This window comes from Oryctolagus cuniculus, chromosome 8 (assembly GCF_051225735.1).
Source record: "Oryctolagus cuniculus isolate XC-2025 breed Fujian yellow rabbit chromosome 8, ASM5122573v1, whole genome shotgun sequence".
Classification (NCBI taxonomy): domain Eukaryota; kingdom Metazoa; phylum Chordata; class Mammalia; order Lagomorpha; family Leporidae; genus Oryctolagus; species Oryctolagus cuniculus.
In genome coordinates this window covers 123,691,488-123,712,966 of record NC_142874.1, presented here as the reverse complement: position 1 = coordinate 123,712,966, position 21,479 = coordinate 123,691,488, and the positions used below count along the sequence as shown (strand labels likewise).

Below are 21,479 nucleotides of genomic sequence, written 5' to 3'. Positions count from 1 at the left end.
GCTGTTGGGCAGCCAGATAATGCTGGCGCTTGGAGATTGTCCTGAGTCCTTGGCTTCCCTTGGTGAAATGGGTGCCAATGCAGTTTTGAAAAGGGTGACATGATTCTCTTGGTTTGTCTGCTCCAGCTGTCTTGGTGAACATTTGGGAGTCAAGGACAGAAGCAGGTTATCTGGCCAGGAAGCCCATACTGTAATCCAGAGGAAGCTCATTCTAGTAGGGACCAGGATAGTGCCAGCGAAGGTGGTGAGAAACAGTTGGAGTTTGAATGGATAACTGATAGGATTTGCTGTACAGTGGGCAGGAGAAAAGGAGAAGAGTTAAAGAGGACAGCGAAGTTTTGGATCTGAGCAGTGGAACAGTGCAATTGCCACTCACCAAGTAGGGCAGCAAGCAGGAGGAGCTGTTTTGGAAGGACTGACAGAGGGTACCACTTGGACCTGTCATACTTGAATTGCATGTTAGTAATGGAAGTTGACGTGCTGTAGGTCTGGGGTTTGGGGAAGAGGTCCTGGTTGAAGATGTGAATTTGTGTCATCAGTGTGTAAGAGAGGCTTTGAAAGCCCGAGGCTAGGCAAGGTCACCCAGGCAGTGCATGTAGACAAAAGGAGCCATCCAAGTACTGAGCTCCGGGGGTACCTCCAGCACCACACAACCTTACTTTAGAGTAACTATTAATTTCTCTTTCAGACACTAGTATTCCACAAAGACAGACTGAGATGTCTAAAGGAACCTGCCTTCACAGCTGTCTCCCTTTGAAGCATGGAGAGCACAGTTGATTTTGTCCTTAAAATGTACTTTTAGTTCTCTAGTATGGGCACAGTAATCTTCATAAAGGTACCACGATACAAATGAGCTATGCTGTGGAAGTGCATGTCAACTCTGCAATACCCTGAGTGCTTTGTAAGTTAGTTGTTACGGCAGGTCCAGATTGAATTAGTAGTGCCTAGATTGAGCTTTTGAGGGATGTTTGATGGTCTTCTGGTTGAATTTTGAGTGCTCCAGAGCCTGTTGCTTCTGTTCATAATATTTATTACAGATGAACTGTGTACGAAGCAGTGGTTCAGCACAACGTGGAATAAACTGCTCTTACACTCGTGTTACTCATGGGAAAATATTTACACCTTGACAAGAGTGTGACTCATCAGTGAGTGCTTCTGAAGTTGCCTGGGAAGTGGGCTGAGATGGAAGGAAGTCTTGCCCTGAGCTCTGAGGGATGTTTAGAAAAGGTATAAATGAGGAAAGGATACTTTTTGATAATGAGTGTGGGAGGCTAAGTACTAAAACAGAAGGGGATTATGGTCAGAAGTACATAAAACAGAAGGGGATTATATTTGCCTGACTGGAGCAAAAAGTCTGCTAAAGAGAATGGGAAGTAAACTCAGATGATGATTGAGCTTTGTGCTCTGTTTTGGTAACGAGAACTCTTTCTGGAAGGAGTTTGAGGAAGATCATTCTAGCAGTGTTGCTGTGCATAGGCCTGGGCACTTGGCCATACCTGCCATCTACTCTGAGTTGTAGAGAACCGTTTGTTCCTGCAGCTTCCTTAGCTGACAGTAACAGTTGTGGAAACTTGATGTTTATAAACCTTTCCCATGGCTGATTTTTTCATATCTGTAAGATATAAAAAGAATTTGAAAATATTAGCATTTCTTGGAGAAATTAGTTGTAGAAACTTTGGAAAATTCTTTACTGCTTCAAAGAGGTTAGATTCCTACCCTGTAAGAATATACATGTTGCCTTTGCTTCCTTTTGGCTTCCACTAAATTCTTAGTTGTAAGTTCCTTGTGTTTGCCCCATAGCTTTCTAAAAGTGCAAAATTAAAGGGAAAAAAATCTTATGCTGCTGATGGTGTTGGAGCTATAGGAATTAGTTCCCATGTCCCTTCTTTTCCTAACTGAGAACTCTTAAGTGGAAGTTGAAAACAAAATGTTGGTGTAACCTTTTTATTAACAGGGAAAACTGGGTCATGCCTGCCACTTCCCATTCAAGCAACCATCCATGACAGAGAATATTAAGTTCACTGCCACTTTTGAGTTGAAGAGAGGGACATTTATGTTGGATACTAAGCATGTATGAGAAGTCTGTGTGTTTTCTGTGGTCTTGCAGAATTCTTATCTTCATCTTCCCATGATTATTCAAATACTTTTCTTGAGTTGTAGGAAAGAATAGGGCCTAGGAGATAAACTTTCAAAGTGTATTAAGCAACCTTCACTCTCCAGGAAAACCACTTTACACCTCTTCTCTTCTCTTCTCAATCCCCCGCATGCCACCCTCCTCCTCACCATCAGCTCACTTGTATTTCACTGCAAAAATATAAGTCCTCAGAAGCCCTCATTGTCCCCCACCTGGCTGCCAGATCTCGCAAATCACCCATTTTTGTACCCACATAGTCTGCCTTGCCTGGGCAGGGGAGGTAAACTCTGTGTTTCCAAGTAAAGTGAACTCCTCCATCTGTGATGTAGATGTTGCTTTTTAATGGTTTAGGGTTGCTTGAGCTGCTTTTGCAGTTACCCCCTCTCTCTCTTGCAGCATTAATCTGTGTCCTGTAGATCATTCTCATTCACACTGTAACATCTCCCATTTGTAATAGTTCCCTATTTTATGCCCTCGTCCACCAGCATCCTCATTTCTTGGCTTTCCTTGGTATCAGTGTTTCTCAAAATAATTATCTTGAGATAGTGTCCACTTCCTCACCATTCTTTCTTTGCTGGGTACCCTGGTTTCCACTGCAGCAGCTCGTGTTGAGATCCCCAGCATTTCCATCTTGCCAAGTTTATTCACTTGTTCTAATCTGATTGGAACTTTGAGCAGCCTAGGGCTCCGCCAATATACTTTTCTTATTGAGTACTTTCTTCATCTGACTGTCAGTGAAGTCTTGTGTTTTTTTCCTTTTTATCACTGCTCTTCTTCAGTGTTCTCTGCTGATTTCTCCTCCTTTTCCTGTAAAAGGTAAAGTGGCCCAGAGTGTCAGTCTTACTCCTCTTCTTTATCTACACGCCACCCAGGTAATGTCATAGTGTTTCATGTTTCCCACCTTTCCACCTGGACTTTGGTGGGCAACTCCCACTTAAACATTTCACCAGTCAAGGGTGGTCATTAGGCACAGCAGTTGGGATGCTGCTTGGCATGCCCACCTCCCATTTCGGAGTACCTGCTTCAAGTCCCAGCTCTGCTTCTGACCCCAGCTTCCTGCTAATGCACACCCTGGGAGATGGCAGATGATGGCTCAAGTGCTGTGTCCCAGTTACCCACATGGCAGAACTGGATTGAGTGCTGGGTTCCTAGTTTCAACTTGGCCCAGCCCTGGCTGTTACAGCCATTTGGAGAATGAACCAATAAAAGGAAGAGCTCCTCTTCTTCTTTCCCTTCCCTCTATTCTCTCTGTCTTTCAAACAAAGCAAAACAAAATAATTTCCAAAATTATTATAACCTCAAAGCCTTGTGTCCTGGTACTCCCTTCCCTGTGCAATTTCATTTGCTGCTACTTCCTGTCCTTTGATGCTTCAACTCCCACTGCAGTTGATTTCTTTTCCTTTTTAAAAGATTTATTTATTTATCTGAAAGGCAGAGTGATGGAGGGAGGGAGGAAGGGAAGGAGAGAGAGAGGGAGAGGGAGAGGGAGAGAGAGAGACCAACCTTCCAACTACTAGTTCACTCCCCAAATGGCCACACTAGGGGCTGGTGCTGTGGCATAGTGGGTTAAATCACTGGTCTGCAGTGCTGGCATCCCACATGGGTGCCTGTTCAAGTCCTGGCTGCTCCACTTCTGACCCAGTTCCCTGCTAATGCACCTGGGAAAGCAGCAGTGGAGGATACCCAAAGTCCTTGGATCCCACACCCACATGGGAGACCTGGAAGAAGTTCCTGGCTCCTGGCTTCAGATGACCTCAGCTTCTCCCCCTCCCCCTCCCCCTCTCCCTCTCCCTTTCTCTGTAACTCTTTCAAATAAATAAAATAACCTTTTAAAAAATGTCCACAGGAGCCAGGAACTCCATGCTGGTCTCCTCCATGGGCAGCTTGGGCCCATCTTCTGCTGCCTTCCCAGGGGCATTAGCAGGAAGCTGATGGGACACAGAATAGCCAGGACTCTAACTGGGATGCTGTTGTTGTAAGCAGTAGCATAAGCCTGTGCCACAACACCAACCTCAGCACTTCTTACCGTTCTAAATGCCAAGCTCTTCCTGTCTTTAGGCTTTGGATTTGCCATTCTCATTGCCTAGAGTTTTTCTCTGCTTGGATCTTTGCATGACTTGTACCCTTACTCCAATGTTGAGTGTGTTTTTTTTTTTTTTCAGAGGCTTTCCCCAACTACCCTGCCTGAAACAGTACCCTTACCTGTATTATTTTTCCTTAGTATTTGTCACTACTTTAAGTCCTGCTTTATGTCTCCTCTGCAGGAATATGACCTAGGGAGGACATGTAATCTCTGTGTCCTAGGACTTAGATCATTGTTTGGCTTATAGCAAACTCTCAAGTTTCCACTGAGTGAATGGAGTTGTACTATACATTGTTTTATATGTAAATCATGAGATTATTTGTTTGAAAGTCAGAGTTACACAGAGAGAGGAGAGGCAGAGAGAGAGAAAGAGAGGTCTTCCATCTGATATTTCACTCCCCAATTGACCACAATGGCCGGAGCTGTGCTGAACTGAAGCCAGGAGCCAGGAGCTTCTTCTGGGACTCCCATGCGGGTGCAGGGGCCCAAGGACTTGAGCCATCTTCTACTGCTTTCCCAGGCCATAGCAGAGAGCTGGATCGGAAGAGAGCAGCCAGGTCTCGAACCGGCGCCCATACGGGATGCCGACACTTCAGGCCAGGGCGTTAACCCGCTGCGCCACAGCGCCGGCCCCTACCTTCAATATTTTTTAATCCAAGGTATATATAAATGTTTGTTATAATAGAATGGTTAAACGTAAAAGTGGTTAGCTAGGGCCTGTTGTGTATATACTCCTATAAAGAAATTTCCCCTGAGCGATAGACACATGAGTGTCTCCTCTTGTTCAGCTCTCTGGAAGTAAGTTGTGTTTTCTTGGCTCTTCCCATGCAGCTGAAAAATAAGTTCATGAAAAAACTGCCACGTGATGCAGAAGCTTCCAACGTGCTTGTTGGGGAGGTTGACTTCTTGGATACTCCTTTCATTGCCTTTGTTCGGCTACAGCAGGCTGTCATGCTGGGTGCCCTGACTGAGGTGCCTGTGCCCACAAGGTAAGCGACTCTCAGACCTGCTGGGTCTACAGTGTGCTTGTAGGGAAATCCCTGCCTCTCAGAATGGAGATTGATAGAATTGAGGATACATCCAGTGCAAGCACAATGGAGATTGAATTGGAAAAATGACAAAGTATGACTTTTATGCTATGAAATTAGTTGGTACTCATGAGTGAAATTGATATGTTGGGATTTGATTATTGTTTATAGCCCTAGTCTAGTTTCCTGCTGAACAGTATCTTTCTAGTTCTTACTTATTGGACTCCTTATTTAGTGGAGCATTAAGCCTGTGACTATAAAGTAAATTAAAAATATGTTCTCACAAAAGTCAGAAGAGAAAGAGGGAAAGAAGAAAGGAAGAGAGAGAGGGAGAGAGGGAGGTAGGAAGGGAGGGAGAAGAATGAAGGAAGGGAATATTGATGTTTTTAGGATTGTACCTATGAACATGAAATCTGTTCTCTTTATTTTAACAAAAATGTTTAAAAAGATGAAAATATTACTTGGCACTTTTATAGTAATAACAATAGCAATTATAATACTTTTTGGGCAATGTATCAGTTTATTTTCATGGGCTATTCTCTTTACTCCTTACAATAATCTTCTAAAGTACAAACTATGTGCCCAGGTTTTATAGATTAGGAAACTGAGTCTAAGAGTTTAAGTTAATTGCCCAAGGTTCAGGAATCATGAATGGTTTCACTGTGTTCTGTGTTTATCAGAAAGTCCCCAGTGGTTTCTACGTCCATCCATCCATCTATAAGCACATTTATGTAAAAATCATCAGGCTGGACACTTCATTTTGTACACTTCACAGTTAATGTGTCGTGTTACATAAATTTTTAGTTTTCTCACAGTTGTGTGCTCAGTCCACAGCACTGCAGGTTAGAAGTCATCTTCATCTGTCCCTTGGAAGCTAAGCTCAGCAGAGTCAGGAAGCTTGACTTAGGGAGAGCATTTAGTACTTGTGCTGAAGAAGGGTTCAGAGAGAAACTTGTGCTCTTCAGACTGACGTCTGAAAATGATTGTATGAAAGGACCTTCCGTTTGGGTATTTTCTGTGGTCTCAGGGGACAAGGGCAGGTGACTGTTTCTTTTCTATAGGTTTTCCTACATGAGCAGAAGGGCTATGAGTCTTACCCATTGTTCTCAGGTCTGAGCATCATTGACCAGCAGTGCGAAGAGGCTTAAGGTTTGCTTTGAGCCAGTTTAGGAGGAATATTAGAAAATGTTCTAAGACCTCTCAATTCATAGCTTATAGGCCACTGCTCCTTGTTATTTGGGTATTTTTAAACTTATTCTTATATTCCTTAGACACTTAAAATATCATCTGTAGGCCAGTCATTGGACAAATAGCAGTGGAAAGAGATGATCACGGTTTATTCAGTTAATGGGGTTATCATGATTTGTGTTTTTTGTATCTTAGCTTTTTGCTTGAAAGCATTCCAGCAGAGCCTTGCGGTTCTCTCAGAGCAATCACCTGGCAAAGAGCTGACTCAGATAATGGCTGAAGGCCAGCTCAGTGCCCCTATGGCTTTATTTATGTCTCTTTGGACGAACTGTACCGGGCTTGAAAGAATAAAACATGCCAAGTGGTGTTAAAGAAAATTGCTCCTGCCTTTTCATTTTTATTACCATTTTTCTTTACAAGCTACAAATAAAAAAATACTTTCAAAAGCTTTTTATTTAACCATAACATGCATGTATTGAGTAGCAAATCATGTTCATTTTTGTATCCCTCTTATCATCTGCTCCCGTCCTGCTCCTTCTCTTTTTATTCTATCTTGGAGGGTTGAAGTGGTCTAGAGGTGAAATACAGCTTCATTTGCATTAACAAGAGGAGTCAAGGCATTCAAGGGACTGTAATTCAGTAATATCATAAAACTATTTCAGGGCAATAATCTGAGCAATATATCCTCACATGTTAACATTTTTCCAGGAAGTAGTTTATCCATTTGTTACCCTCCCAACCAGTGCAAATTGTAATCACGGAGTAGGGAGTCTCATTAGCATCTTTCGGTGGTGCATAATGTGGGGCCATTTACAATGCCTGCATCCTGTGAAATCAAATAAAGGAAATCCCACAAGGAATGCTTTAGTCATTGGAGAGGGACTGTGCCTGCATCCCACCAAGGGCCATGATGTGCCTGCTGCTCTGTTGTACTGCAGGGAGACCAGGAATGTCTGTTTTTGTGCACATCTTTTGATAGTCATTTTTGCTTTTTAATGTGGAAGGAAGTTGTGTTGTTATTATTACTGCCATTATTCTGATAAACATTATTACTGTTCAATACCTTTTAGGGAACCTGATTGTATCACCTCCCCTTCATATGTAGAGTCTCCACATTTATTTATTTATTTTTTTTATTTATTTTTTTTTTTTGACAGGCAGAGTGGATAGTGTGTGAGAGAGAGAGAAAGGTCTTCCTTTGCCGTTGGTTCACCCTCCAATGGCCATCGCGGCTGGCGTGCCACAGCCGGCACACCACGCTGATCCGAAGCCAGGAGCCAGGTACTTCTCCTGGTCTCCCATGTGGGTGCAGGGCCGAAGGACTTGGGCCATCCTCCACTGCACTCCCGGGCCATAGCAGAGAGCTGGCCTGGAAGAGGGGCAACCGGGACAGAATCCGGCGCCCCGACCGGGACTAGAACCCGGGGTGCCGGCGCCGCAAGGCAGAGGATTAGTCTATTGAGCCACGGCGCCGGCCGAGTCTCCATATTTCTATCCACACTGTTACTTGGTGGCTGTCTTAGCCTCCACGTGTGACTGGAGGACTGCCAGCTGGGTGGGCATCTGTATACTTAGGGGCCCTTCTTGCCATTCATGTGAAAGCAAACAAACAGTTGTTTGAATTTTGATGATATGGTAAGATATATATATATAAATTTATATTATATATTTGAATATTATATTATCAGTTGAGGGATGGAGGCAATGGAAATATTGACTGTGCATGTTGGAAATAGAACTGTGGACTTCTGACTCAGGTCAGATTTTCAGAAGAGCCCAAGCAAAGGAGAAAACTTGAAAGGAGTGTCTTAGAGTTCTCCCATGAGGACTAATAAAGGCTGTAGAAGCATCTGTCCTTTTCTGATCTTGATTTGCCAATCTTAGGCACATGATTGATTATTCTCTAAGCTGCAGCCCTCTACAGTGCTGGAATGTTTACCTTTCTGGTGTCACTGTAAGTTAATACATTTCTTACATTATCCATATTGACTTGCCTGGAAGAAGCCACTTGTACTTACTTGTTAAAACTATCTTAAAAAGCTGTTAAAAGGATTGTGATGGGGATCCTACTAATTCAGTTCTGTCTGTCCACAAAGCTGATTGCTAGCTGCTCTTCATGGCATATAATGTGGTTAGTTATGGTAATCTGTGGTCCTTGTGAGTCTATTGTGAAAGCTACAGTTTAGCCACATTTTCCAAAGCTGCCAAATATGAATAATGGGCTATTTGATTCACTGTTTTGAGAAGGGACTAAAGGATTGGTCCATGCTGAGTTTGTTCTAGAAATAGCTGTGATGTATCAGGAAGGAGGGGGTACACAGCCTTTCTAAGAAGATTGAGTGGTTTCGGAAGGCTGGCTCCTTCTGTGATATTAGGCTCTGTTTCTGCCTATAATTATTTTGTGAATGTGAGTACAGGCCATTGGTTCCGGACACAGATCCTCTGGCACTTCCCTTCGTGGAGAATGCTCAAGGCATCCTCCTCGGGCAAAGTGAGTTACACGGAAAAGCTCACCGAAGTAGCAAATGAGCACCTGAAGACTCTTGAGACAAGTAGCACTATTAAAAACACGAACTCTGGCTTATTCTAGTTATGAACTCATAGAAAGAACTCAGTAACATAAATTCACTTTTTTTTTTCCTGAGCTTTCAACATGGGCCAGGCCCTCCCAGCCACACAAATGTGATGTTTACTCTAATTCGTTAATAAAGCAAAACGCTTCTGGTTAAAAATAACATCTGTCCATTGACAAAAACCAGCTTGGATCATGAAAAGAGTATTCCGTATATTATAAAGACTGAGTTTGGCAGAATACACTTCAATCTTGAAAGTTGCAACTTTTTTTTTTTTTTTCCGTTTTGGGGGTTAAAGGGGGAGAGGATGTATTTCAGGCAGAGTGAGCTTCAACATATGGGGTTGTTCTGTTAGTTTGCTCAGATTTCTCATCCCTGTTTCAAAAATGCAGTCCAGATTAGACATTTCTTAGGACCTAAGTTCCTACAGAGGAAATTGTTGACTTGAAGTGATACTTCCCACTGTTTGTGGATACTCAGATCCCTCTGTCTGTCATTTTAAGGACATGGATTTACTGAACTCTGACTGGGATGATGTGAAAATTTTAACTACTGTGTGACCATATTGTTTCTGTTCAGCACTTGGTGATATTCCATTTATGGAAAATATCATTTTTAAAAACATGAGAAATTACATTTACTAGGAAAGAGGAATACTATCTCCATATTTAGGCTGTGGTATTGTTCTCATAACCTGGGTTTATTACTGTAGTGTATGTGTTAGACACCTTTGATCTACTGCTTCGATTCTTCCTTTGGTACTATCGAGCAAACAGCAAAGAATAACCCTTTTACAGAAAATGTATCCCTCATTGCACAGTATTTACCTTGGAGGCTCTAATACTCTCTCTGTGCTTCAAACAGTTAGCCATGATCTGCCAAAGTTTTCACTGGAGGACTGTTGGTGACAGAGTGTTTTTCTCAGCTACAAGACAGTATTTTGGCCTTTTTGCTGTTACAGCCAATCTGATGACGAAGTTAGATGTCAGTTGACAAATACATTTCCGTAATGTGTATTTGTAAGCTGGAATCATGATGGAGGTTCTTCGGGGGAGGCAGGAAGAGGTTCTCAGTGATTCTGGAAAGGTTTTAGATAATGTACATTACTAAAAAGTTAATATTTAGAGACATTAAAATAATAACAAATGGCAGGTCAAAGAAATCCATTATTTAAAAAACACACTAAGTGAAAGGAAGCAGGCATTAAGTAGTTTCTGTGGTGGCATGGCCTCTGCCCCTTTTTGCTTAAAAGTGTGCCCTTACTATCTTGCTGGATGACTGGCCTTCTTAGATGGGCAAATGGAATTAGGAAATGAGACCAACGTGTTTCTTAACAGGGTTTGTGTTTTGCCTGGTGGTTAAATATTTTTGCATGGGATACACTTACATCAGTGATCAGTCTCTGGAAAAGCAAACTTTACTGGCACACAGGAGCACTTTGTAATACTGTAGATAGTGGTATACAGTTATATATGAAGTGGTCAGCTTCAAGGAGGGAATGTTGTGGTCCCAGCTGGACTTCAGTGTTGGAGAAACTGAAATCCGGTTCTGATAATGATTTCCTTCATAGCTGAGCAGACTTTGTGCCTGTTGATTGCTTCTGCGATTTCCTCTACTGTGATAACTTTTGAAAGAGAGTGTGCAGCTCTGTGCCAGGGCTGCTTTCTAAGCAAATAAGTAGTGGCTGGTTTTATGGTTATTCTGGTATAAAATCCGAGTATCCAAACTTTTACGTACTTCTTAAGTTCTTGACCCCCCCACCCCCCCGCCCCCTTAGCCCCTTCGGATTGAGTTTTATAGGGGAAAAAAGTAATCTTGGCATTCAAGGGCATTTTTGGAACAGACTCTAACATTTCATAAAACCCTTGCTGTCAATCCTTTTTTTGTTTAAAGTGAAGTATATAAGTAAATAAGTGAGCAATAAAATTTTGCTAAGTGAAGTGATAACCATTCCTGGTGCCATAAAATCTAGCCTCATTCAGTTACCCACAAGCTTCTTTGGTAGAGTGACTCATGGAAGTTGCACAGTTTTTCTCTGTTGAATCAGTTAAGCAGATAATACTAGGCAGAAATGTGTGCTGAAAAGAAAAGGGGGAAAAGGCTTATCAGTCTGCTTTGTTTCATTGACTAAGCACATCCCTTGGGCTCATACACTAACATCCTTCAGCCTCAATTTCCTTTCCATTAAGTGGAAATAGTAGACCTGTCCTTACTGCAAATGGGTGTATGGAAATTTGAATGAAGTGGCCAACGTGAAATGCTTTGCAGGCTTTAAAAAAAGAAACCCTGTGCATATTTGTGCATGTTAGGGGAGACATAATCAATATCAAGGGGGGAGACTTCTCCAGTGTTACTTTTTATGTATTTTTTCTTACGACTTACCTGTCAGGTTCCTTTTTCCCCAGTGTTTGCCCATGTGGTCAGTATGATCAGAGGTAACCCTAAGTGAGGGTAAGTTACTGCAGGTTTCAGGATGGTTGCTAATGAGCCATGCTTTGTGCTCTAGTAAGAAAACGAGTATGGAAAAGGAAATGAAGAAACCCACCAAAGAATTTCAGTGATCACTGAGTGATGCTTTATTTCTAATTTCTCTGTCCTCAGTGTGGCTGTCAGCATGTGGCTTACTTGTAGAGGGTTTGGTTTTGGCTGACTCCCAATCACTTCTGAGTAGAAACATCTCCTAAAAGTGTTGGGAAGATCATTTGTCACTGCTAGAAGTAGGTAAGGAAAGTAAGAGAAATCTAAAGATGGGCTAAGTCTTTGTAGTTATTGTGCTTGTTGGATTTGCCTTGGAGATTCTGAAAGTCAGTAGAAATGGAGAGAAAAGAAAATTTGAAACAGAAAGATCCAATGATTTATCAAGTGTATAAAGTAAACCTTTCGTGCTTGGTGAAGGAGTGTTTGCTGTCAGATACACTGATAAAATGATTTGTATTCTGCAATAGAGTGAAAGAACATCTTGCCTCTTACCACAAATATTACTTATTTCAAAGGTAATGTTTTAAAGGTTAATTCAGCTCCTAGCTTTTTATGAATGAAAATGCATGTCTCTCAGTTTTGTATATATCGAGTGTGACAAATTGTGTTTTATAGCGTTTCTTCTTTTCTTTTCCACTAGGTTCTTATTCATCCTCTTAGGTCCGAAGGGGAAAGCCAAGTCTTACCATGAGATTGGCAGAGCCATTGCTACCTTGATGTCTGACGAGGTAGGGAATCAGGAAGGGGGGGGGGGTTCTGTGACTGTCCTACTTGTGTTGGTTTCACACTGTGAGTTGGCTGTCACCCTTTATTGCATTGGCATAGTGTGATTAGCAGGTTTCTGCATAACGTGCTGGTACCTCCCATGTGGTACAGTTTTAAAAGTAAGGCCTGCATTTTATTTTTTTCTGGGGTTCTAAACTCTGTGTTGGAATAAAACACGTTATCCTTTCTTTTTTTAATTTTTAATTCTTTTAAAATGTTTCAAAAATTAATTGACATAGTATTATACATACTTATGGGTACAGTGTGATATGTCAGTATTTACATATACTGTATAATATTTGAAAGCAAACACAGGTTTGACAGCAATTAATTATATATATATGTAATTATATATTTCAGAAAGCCTGTGACAAGGGTTTTGACAGTTCCCAATATGTAGAACTGGTCAGTGTATGAGATGATAGCCCAGTTTTCCTTGATGTGATCATTACATATTCATAATTATCATAATTGATGTATGTTAATTATTCTTTAGAAAGTTTCAACATTTTAGTACTAACTTCAACTTTATTTCTGAAAATGTGTAAAACATTAACTCTGGAAATTCAAATGTCTATAAACTATACCATTTCAGAAACAGTGAGTTCTGTAAAATGCATAAAATACAGATAATGCATTTTTCTTAGCTATCAGAAATATGTGGTTTTAAAGTTTTTTTTTAATTTATTTGAAAGGCAGAGAGATGGTAAGAAAGAGATTTTTTCATTCTCTGATTCACTACCCAAATGTCCACAATAGCCAGAGCTGTGCTAGGCTGAAGCCAGGATCCTGGAACCCAGTTCAAATCTCTCATGCAGGTGATAGGGACCCAAGTAGTTGAGACATAACCTTTGTCTCCCAGAATGCATTAGCAGGAAGCTGGACTCAGAAGCACAGCTGGGACTCAATCCCAGGCACTCTGATGCAGAAAGTGGATCCCAAAGTGGTATCTCAGTCACTGTGCCGAGGCTCACCTTGCTTTCCTTGTTTTGTGGGAAGGAGTTGCACATCTGGAATGCATTAGTAACCATTACCACAAAGTACTTCAAATTTGGAGTTATGGCCTCACTTACTGTCCTCACAGCTAGGTGTGTTTTAGATGTGATGAAACTCTGAACCAGTCTCAGAGTAGGAGAAATAGGACATAGCGTCCCTACGTTCTGCGTCTGCGTCTTTCCAGTTTGCCGTTTTCCCAAATGTTTTGCTTTTGCTCCATTGCTTGACTTTCCAGTTTTGTACGTGTTAAGTGGAGAATGTGGGCACTTGTATCCTTCATGATGGAAGTTCTATGTGGCAATTACTCAGGTGGTTCCTTTATTCTGGGACTGAGAGCAATGATGCAAAGCTCTGCTGGTGTTTTCCCCCCTTGAGAGAACATTTATTTCTCTCATCACAGTTGGTTCTTTTCTTTTTTTTTATGGTAATATGCTATTAATGCAAAAAGAACAGATCCAATGTAGTTCATAGGTACAATTTTAAGAATATAATACTCCATCTCTCTTAGTTTTTAAGGTAGCATTTTAAATTTACATTATAGTCAAAAATACTTCTTTCTTAATTTTAAAAGATACTTCCTTTTTTTTTTTTTGGACAGGTAGAGTTAGTGAGAGAGAGAGAGAGAGAGAGAGAAAGGTCTTCCTTTTTCCGTTGGTTCACCCCCAAAATGGCCACTACAGCCGGTGCGCTGCGCCGATCAGAAGCCAGGAGCCAGGTGCTTCCTCCTGGTCTCCCATGCAGGTGCAAGACCCAAGCACTTGGGCCATCCTCCACTGCATTCCCCAGCCACAGCAGAGAGCAACACAGCAGAGAGGAGCAACTGGGACAGAATCCGGCTCCCCAGCCGGGACTAGAACCTGGAGTGCTGGCACCACAGGTGGAGGATTAGCCAAGTGAGCCTCGGCGCCGGCCTGATACTTCCTTTTAAGATATATTAATTAGAAAGGCTTAAGACAGCAGTGATAAAGTGGCTTAAACAGTGTGGGGTTCATTTTTTTCTCCTAGAATAGAAAACTTGGAAGTAGGCATTTGCTGGGGTTGACTTAACTGCTTAGTGATAAATCAAGAGCGAAAGCTCTTGCTTCATGGTCTTGCCATGACATTTTTTTTTTCTGCCATGACACATATTTCTGTCAATACTGTACAACAACTTTGCCTAAAGTCAGCTCCAGTTATCTGTGTTTAAAATAGGAAGAAGGGGTGGATAACATCAGCTGTATCGGTCTTTTTTAACAGGTGTTTGAAAGCTGTCTCAGACAGCCTTTTTCTTACATTGAATTAGTTAGCACTGTCGATCTTTATCTTCAGGACTGGCTGGGAAAATGAATTTCTGACTTTGCAGCCTCTCTAGTGGGAGGTAGCAAGAGGTAGTAAGGTGAAGGATGGTTGTGTCTGCCGCAGGGGTTGTGCTGGCACTTTGTATCACCTTTCCTTCAAGATCACAACCCCTAGACCATGAAATGCTATTGGATGGGTAGCTTTTAAAAATTATTTTCCTGGAGAGAGATAGAGTAGCAGTCTTTACAGATAGTAAAGAGTGTTGAACAGTGGCCATATTCTTTTTTTTTTTTTAAGATTTATTTATTTATTTGAAAGTTAGAGTTACACACAGAGAGAAAGAGAGGCAGAGATAGAGAAGTTTTCCATCTGCTTGTTCACTCCCCAATTGACCGCAACAGCTGGAGCTGCACTGATTCGAAGCCAGGAGCCAGGAGATTCTTCTGGGTCTCCCAAGTGGGTGCAGGGGCCCAAGGACTCTGGCCATCTTCTACTGCTTTCCCAGGCCACAACAGAGAGCTGGATCAGAAGTGGAGCAGCCAGGACTCAGACTGGCACCCATATGGGATGCCAGCACTACAGACAGCAGCTTTACCCACTATGCCACAGTGCTGGTCCCCATATTCTTTTTTTTTTTTTGACAGGCAGAGTGGACAGTGAGAGAGAGAGAGACAGAGAGAAAGGTCTTCCTTTGCCCTTGGTTCACCCTCCAATGGCCGCCAAGGCTGGCGCGCTGCGGCCGGCGCACCGCGTTGATCTGATGTTAGGAGCCAGGTACTTATCCTGGTCTCCCATGGGGTGCAGGGCCCCAGTACTTGGGCCATCCTCCACTGCACTCCCTGGCCACAGCAGAGAGCTGGCCTGGAAGAGGGGCAACCAGGACAGAATCCGGCGCCCCGACTGGGACTAGAACCCCGTGTGCCGGGGCTGCAGGCGGAGGATTAGCCTAGTGAGCCGCGGCACCGGCCCCCATATTCTTTTAACATTTATTTTATTTATTTGAAAGGTAGGGGTACACAGAGAGATAGGGAGAGACACACACAGAGAGATCTTCCATCTGCTGGTTCACTCCCCAAATGGCTGCAATGACTGGCCCTGGGCCAGGCCAAAGCCAGGAGCCAGGAACTTCTTCCAGGTCTCCCACATGGATGCAGGGGCCCAAGCACTTGGGCCATCCTCTGCTGCTTTCCCAGGTGCATTAGCAGGGAGCCGAATCGAAAGTGGAACAGCCAGGACTTGAATTGGTACCTATATGGGCTGCTGGTGTTGCAGATGGTGGCTTAACCCACTGCACCACGACACCAGTCCCAGTGACCATCTTTCCTTCTGTGAATGAAAGAACTTGACTGAGGAAGTATGAAAGACTTGGGTTATGTATAAAAAACTTTTACAACATCAGCTTTGTTAGAAGAATGGAATGACTGACAAAAGGGATTGTGTCCTGGAAGCCCCTTCTTTGGATGTCCTATAAAAAAGACATGAAACTTTTGCTTCCTTTGATGGCTTAGTCATTTCCTACCTAAAAAATAGGCAGATGAGCACTTATTTAAATCCCCTTGCTCTACGTGCTTCCAGGATCAGATTTTTCTTTTTTTAGTAGCTTATGTTATTTTATTTGTATGTTAAGAGAACTGCACTGTTTGGGTCTTAACCTGATGTTAACACTCAGCTTGAACTTTTCCTTCTTGAATGACCAGTGATTGTTTGTCCCAGTAGTTTTTACTTCAAAGAATGACTCTTCACTGTATTTCTCCAAACCATTTTCACGTGGCTTCCATGGCAACCATATCTGTAGGAGCCTATGCCCACGGGAGCTGAAGGGCGAAGTTGTCTTACAGAGTTGACGGGGTTGGGGGGATGGTGGTCACCAAAAAGAACACAGACATTTTCTCATCCCTCTACCTGTATTTTGTGAGATCATAATCTGAATACCTAAATGTTTTAGAATAATCTGAATAATAGGAAATGTGAGAGCATGGTTATAGCAATACCGCAGCGTGTCGTTCAGGCTCGGCTTGGTGTGAGGCGTGCGGAAAATTCTCTTGGCGGATCAGCACTTCTTTCCCCCCTCTTCAGGTGTTCCATGACATTGCTTATAAAGCAAAAGACAGGCATGACTTGATTGCTGGCATTGATGAGTTCCTGGATGAGGTCATTGTCCTTCCACCTGGCGAGTGGGACCCGGCCATCAGGATAGAACCTCCGAAAAGTCTTCCATCCTCTGACAAAAGGTAAGCTGGTTGGGGATTTTCAGTTGCTGGGATACCCTGGGAAAGGAGGTTGGGTTTGGAAAAGAAAGCAGAGCCAGGCTACTCTCTTAATATTGTCAGATTCCTATTGAACAGAATCTATTACATGAGACGAATCACCTATGTGCTTTGGTTTCACCTTTCCTTGGCACTATAAACGCTATATGTTGTGTTGTTTTTCAGTGATTACAGGTTAGAGCTCAATTACTATATGGGAATGTGTCACAGAGATCCTGTGGGAGCGCCCTGTCATGCAGAATGGCCAGTTTACTCAAATCTGTAGACTTTAGAGGTTAAGGAATTGGGTGAGATAGTTGAGGCAAAAGCACTTCCTGAAAATCTGTTATTTCCCAGGTGAAACAGTTTCCCTGTTATATGATAAACAATTCATTCAGTGTTTCTGTTTAGCCAGTCGTTTGTCTTGGTTCTCAAGCTAACACTTTAAGAATTGTCTGTCTGTTAGGACAGCAGAAAGAAATCAGCTTTCTCCCAAAGGGTTCCCCTTCCTTCTCTCCATTAGTCAGTGCATGGCACAGCCGAGAAGCAAATGAGTCACGTGAACTAATACCGTGTTGGACTCTGTTGTCTTGCTTAGAAAGAATATGTATTCAGGTGGCGAGAACGTTCAGATGAATGGGGACACGCCCCACGACGGAGGACACGGAGGAGGAGGACACGCCGATTGTGAGGAGCTGCAGCGAACTGGACGGTAACTGGAGGGTCCTTGGCTGTTCCTGATGAGGCTCTCCCCAGAGCTGAATCTCCCTCCATCTTTCTGTCAGCCTGGTTTGTTCATTTGCGTAGCTGAGTACTATATGCAGCACACCTGTTAGTCCCAGGCGCTGGGGATACTGCAGCAAATGCCACAGAAGGCCCCGCCCCTGTGGGTCTTACTCTCTGGAGATGGGAGGCGGCCAGGAAGCCAATATGCAAACATGGAGATGGTTTTATGAGGAAAAATAAACCCAACCAGGGACTTCTGCCAGGGCAGAGTGGCATTAACGTTCTAGAAAGGTGGCCAGAGAAGGCCTTGCAGACAGAATAGCAGCATTTGCGGGAAGCATTGAAGAAGCCTGAAGTGCGGGTGGAACAGGGGACAGTGACACGGGCAGCTTGATGTGTGGCACGCCTGACACTGAGGCCAGGGTGAGTGGACCGAGTGTGTGGCAGGAAGACCGAGCAACGTGTGGTCCTCTCCCTCTTGCCTTTCAGGAGTCCATCTCTTTCTGTTCTTTAACCTCAAAGTAAGTTACTGGTTCCAGAGACCACTGTGTCACAGGTGTTCTGTCTCCTTAACCTGCACTTAAGAAATCAGGGTTCCCAGATTCTTCAGCTTTTTTTTTAAAAAACGAGCTATTTATTTATTTATTTGAAAGAGTTACAGGGAGAGAGGAGAGACAGAGAAAGAGATCTGCCATCTGCAGGTTCATTCTCCAGATGGCCACAATGGCCAGGATCCAGGAACCCCCGCCAGGTCTCCTGCATGGGTAGCAGGGGCCCAAACACTTGGGCCATCTTCCGCTGCTTCTCCCAGCCCATTAACAGGGAGCTGGATCAGAAGAGGAGCAGCCAGGAGACGAACTGGACCCCATATGAGATGCTTGTGGTGCAGGCAGCAGCTTTACCCACAAAGCCATAAGGCTGGTCCCCTAGCCTTTTTTGCTTCTTATGATAATCCTTCCTTTTTGAATATTAAGTTCTCTATTTTACTTTGTCTTAAGTAAAATGTTATGGGGGATTTTTATTTTAGGATGATATGGATTTTAAAAACATACTACAGGATTTTTGCACACAAAGAAGATGTCATTTTAATCTGAATCGAATGAAGTTACTCCCTTCTTATAACACACTTGGGTTTCTCTCCTAAACTAAGAGGAAAGGATTTGCCTCTGCTTTATTCTTAAAGGATAGGGAGCATAAAACCTGTCCTCCCCCTCTTCTCACTGAGCAGTGGGACACATTCTGAAATCTCTTTTGTTAGGCAGTTCTATCGTTGTGTGGTCATCATGGAATGGGTGCCCTTATGCAAACCTGGATGGAGTGAGTCATTCGTTCCATGCAGCTTCTTGATGTAGTCTTGAGACATAAGATGCACGAGGCTGTTTTCAGTAAAATTTTCCTCCTAAATAAAAAGGTGAATGAAGTATGATACAGTGAATCCATATGCCAGTACCATAAGTACTTATTAGCATTATCAAGTGTGACCTACTATACACATTTGATTACTATGCATTTTTTACCAGCATCATCACAGAGTAATGTGTTACTCTGTGCACTGCAGCAACTGTGATGTCACGGGGTAATAGGAATTTTTTAGCTCCGTTTTTGGTCCTGTGGACCACAGTCACGTGCATGGTCTACTGTTGACCAAAAACATTAAGCACTGTACCCTAAACCAACTATTTCCATTGGGAATATAGCTTTCCTTTTCTACAGGTATCAGTTCTAGGACTTTAAAAAATTTAATCAGGCTGTAATTTCATTCTTCCACATTTCATCTTCCAAAATGTATCAAGTTTCCACAGCATTCTCAGTGCCACGCACAACTCTGTGCATACCCAGAAAACTGAAGCCAGGCAGTGGTCCAACAGGTGCCCAGATAGAGGCATTGATGAAGTGGGCTGACCTGGAGTGGAAATATTCATGATGAGTGAAACCAAGACTGCAGAGAGATGCTGAGCATTGGAAGTAGGGTACTGAAGGCAGAAGTACAGCATGGGGAAGGCTAAGATGGGACGTTTGGTTGGGAGGGTAGAGAGATCGATGTGTGACTCAGGCATCTGCTAATACTTACCTTGAGGCTCTGCTTGTCCCTTCTACCACACATGATTACCTTCCTTAACTCCTTCTGATCCTCATCCCAAAGACAAGTTCTCGAGGTCTGTTCCAGCTACCCTGCCTAAAATCCCCCCTTCTCGGGCCCAAGCACTTGGGACATCTCCTGCTACTTTCCAGGCACATTGGCAGGGAGCTGGATCAGAAGCGGGACAGCCAGGGATGCAGGCACTGCAGGTGGCAATTTTTTTTTTTTTTTTTTGACAGGCAGAGTGGACAGTGAGAGAGAGAGACTGAGAGAATAGTCTTCCTTTTTCCATTGGTTCACCCCCCAAGTGGCCGCTACAGCCGGTGCACTGCACCGATCTGAAGCCAGGAGCTAGGTGCTTCCTCCTGGTCTCCCATGCGGGTACAGGGCCCAAGCACTTGGGCCATCCTCCACTGCACTCCCGGGCCACAGCAGAGAGTTGGACTGGAAGAGGAGCAACCGGGACAGAATCCGGCATTTTAAATTGCTATAATGAAAATATAAAATTATCATGAAAATATAAAATTATATTACACAATTATAGTAATAATTGAAGTCTGCTACTCTCTCCATTTTTATGTATGATAATAAAAATCTGTGTCTTATTGAACTAAAAAAAAAAAAATTCCCCCTTCTCCATGACCTTCTCCCTGATTGAATGTTAGTGTGGTGTGCAATTCCTGTACTGATCTCATTTCTTGTTTGCTGCTGGCCTCTCAAAAGGAAGCTCCACAAGGACAGGGCTTGTTCACTTTGTGTCCCCAGCAGCCTTGCAGGTGCTCTGTATACTTTTATGGGAATGAATGAGGGCGGAAAGGACACGATGGTGAGATTTTAAAGGGCCTTATGTATGTCGTTGGCTCACACAATCGGATTTTATTTTAAGCAAAGAAAATCTTTATCTACATAGCTTACTCTCATCTGAAGACAAAATGCCTGGTCTTCAGGAGATGTGACAGCTAATTTGGTAGCAGAGAGAGAGAAAGGAAGAAAAAAACTTCATTGCTCTGCACTTCTCTGATTTCATCCTAAGTGGTCAGCACTATGTTGTCATTGGCTCAAGCATGTTAAATTCAAATTCTTGGTGGTTTAGTGAGTTACCTCTTGTTAATTTGGTGGTAATTTATGTTATATTTCATCACATGTTTGCTCTTTCCCTGCCCAGGTTCTGTGGTGGACTCATTAAGGATCTAAAGAGGAAGGCGCCATTTTTTGCCAGTGATTTTTATGATGCTTTAAACATTCAGTCCCTTTCAGCAATTCTCTTCATTTATCTGGCAACTGTAACGAACGCTATCACTTTTGGAGGCTTGCTCGGGGATGCCACTGACAACATGCAGGTGGGTATGGTTTTGGGGAGGACACAAATAGCCCAGATTGTCCTCCTCACCCCTACAGCTCAGTTGGAAGCAGATGGCCTCTCAGTTACTCAGCGTGATTTTCTTTCTTTTGCTGGATGCTGCATTTTGCTTGCTTCTGGCCTGCTGCTGTATTCCAGCATTTTAGTAATTACAGAAATAGCTCGATGAAATCTGGCTTGAGTCACAAGTGGGGAAAAGAAGGGAAGGAAATGAGGATCTACAATTCTATTTGGGCAAAAGCATATCAGCTGCTTTAATTTTGTGCAGTGCACAAGGTTTAGATCTTCCACTGCCTGGGATGTACAGGCTGTGTTCTGTGAAACTTGATGACCACACTCTTTTCATCAGTGTGTACTTAGCTTAATCTTACACATGAGCAAATATGAGAATGCTTAAAAAAGTTCATGCAAAATAGAACTATAAAGATAAGTATTTTGGTGCAAAATATTTTGAAATCTGTATATTTTTAATAATATACATTTTTCCACAATTTTTTAAAAAGGTGTATTTATTTGAAAGTTAGAGCTATACACACACACACAC

At 42.9% G+C, this 21,479-nt stretch overlaps 1 protein-coding gene across 12 annotated transcripts in view; it reads left to right on the top strand.

Moving 5' to 3' along the window:
- SLC4A4 (solute carrier family 4 member 4) overlaps positions 1 to 21,479 on the top strand; it is a 378,301-nt gene that overhangs the window by 252,016 nt on the left and 104,806 nt on the right. For all 12 annotated transcript variants that reach the window (XM_089301672.1, XM_089301671.1, XM_089301675.1 and 9 more), the window contains 5 exon segments: positions 5,049 to 5,206; positions 12,125 to 12,212; positions 16,600 to 16,754; positions 17,368 to 17,481; positions 20,741 to 20,915. In XM_089301672.1, the coding sequence (XP_089157798.1) occupies positions 5,049 to 5,206; positions 12,125 to 12,212; positions 16,600 to 16,754; positions 17,368 to 17,481; positions 20,741 to 20,915 (690 nt within the window).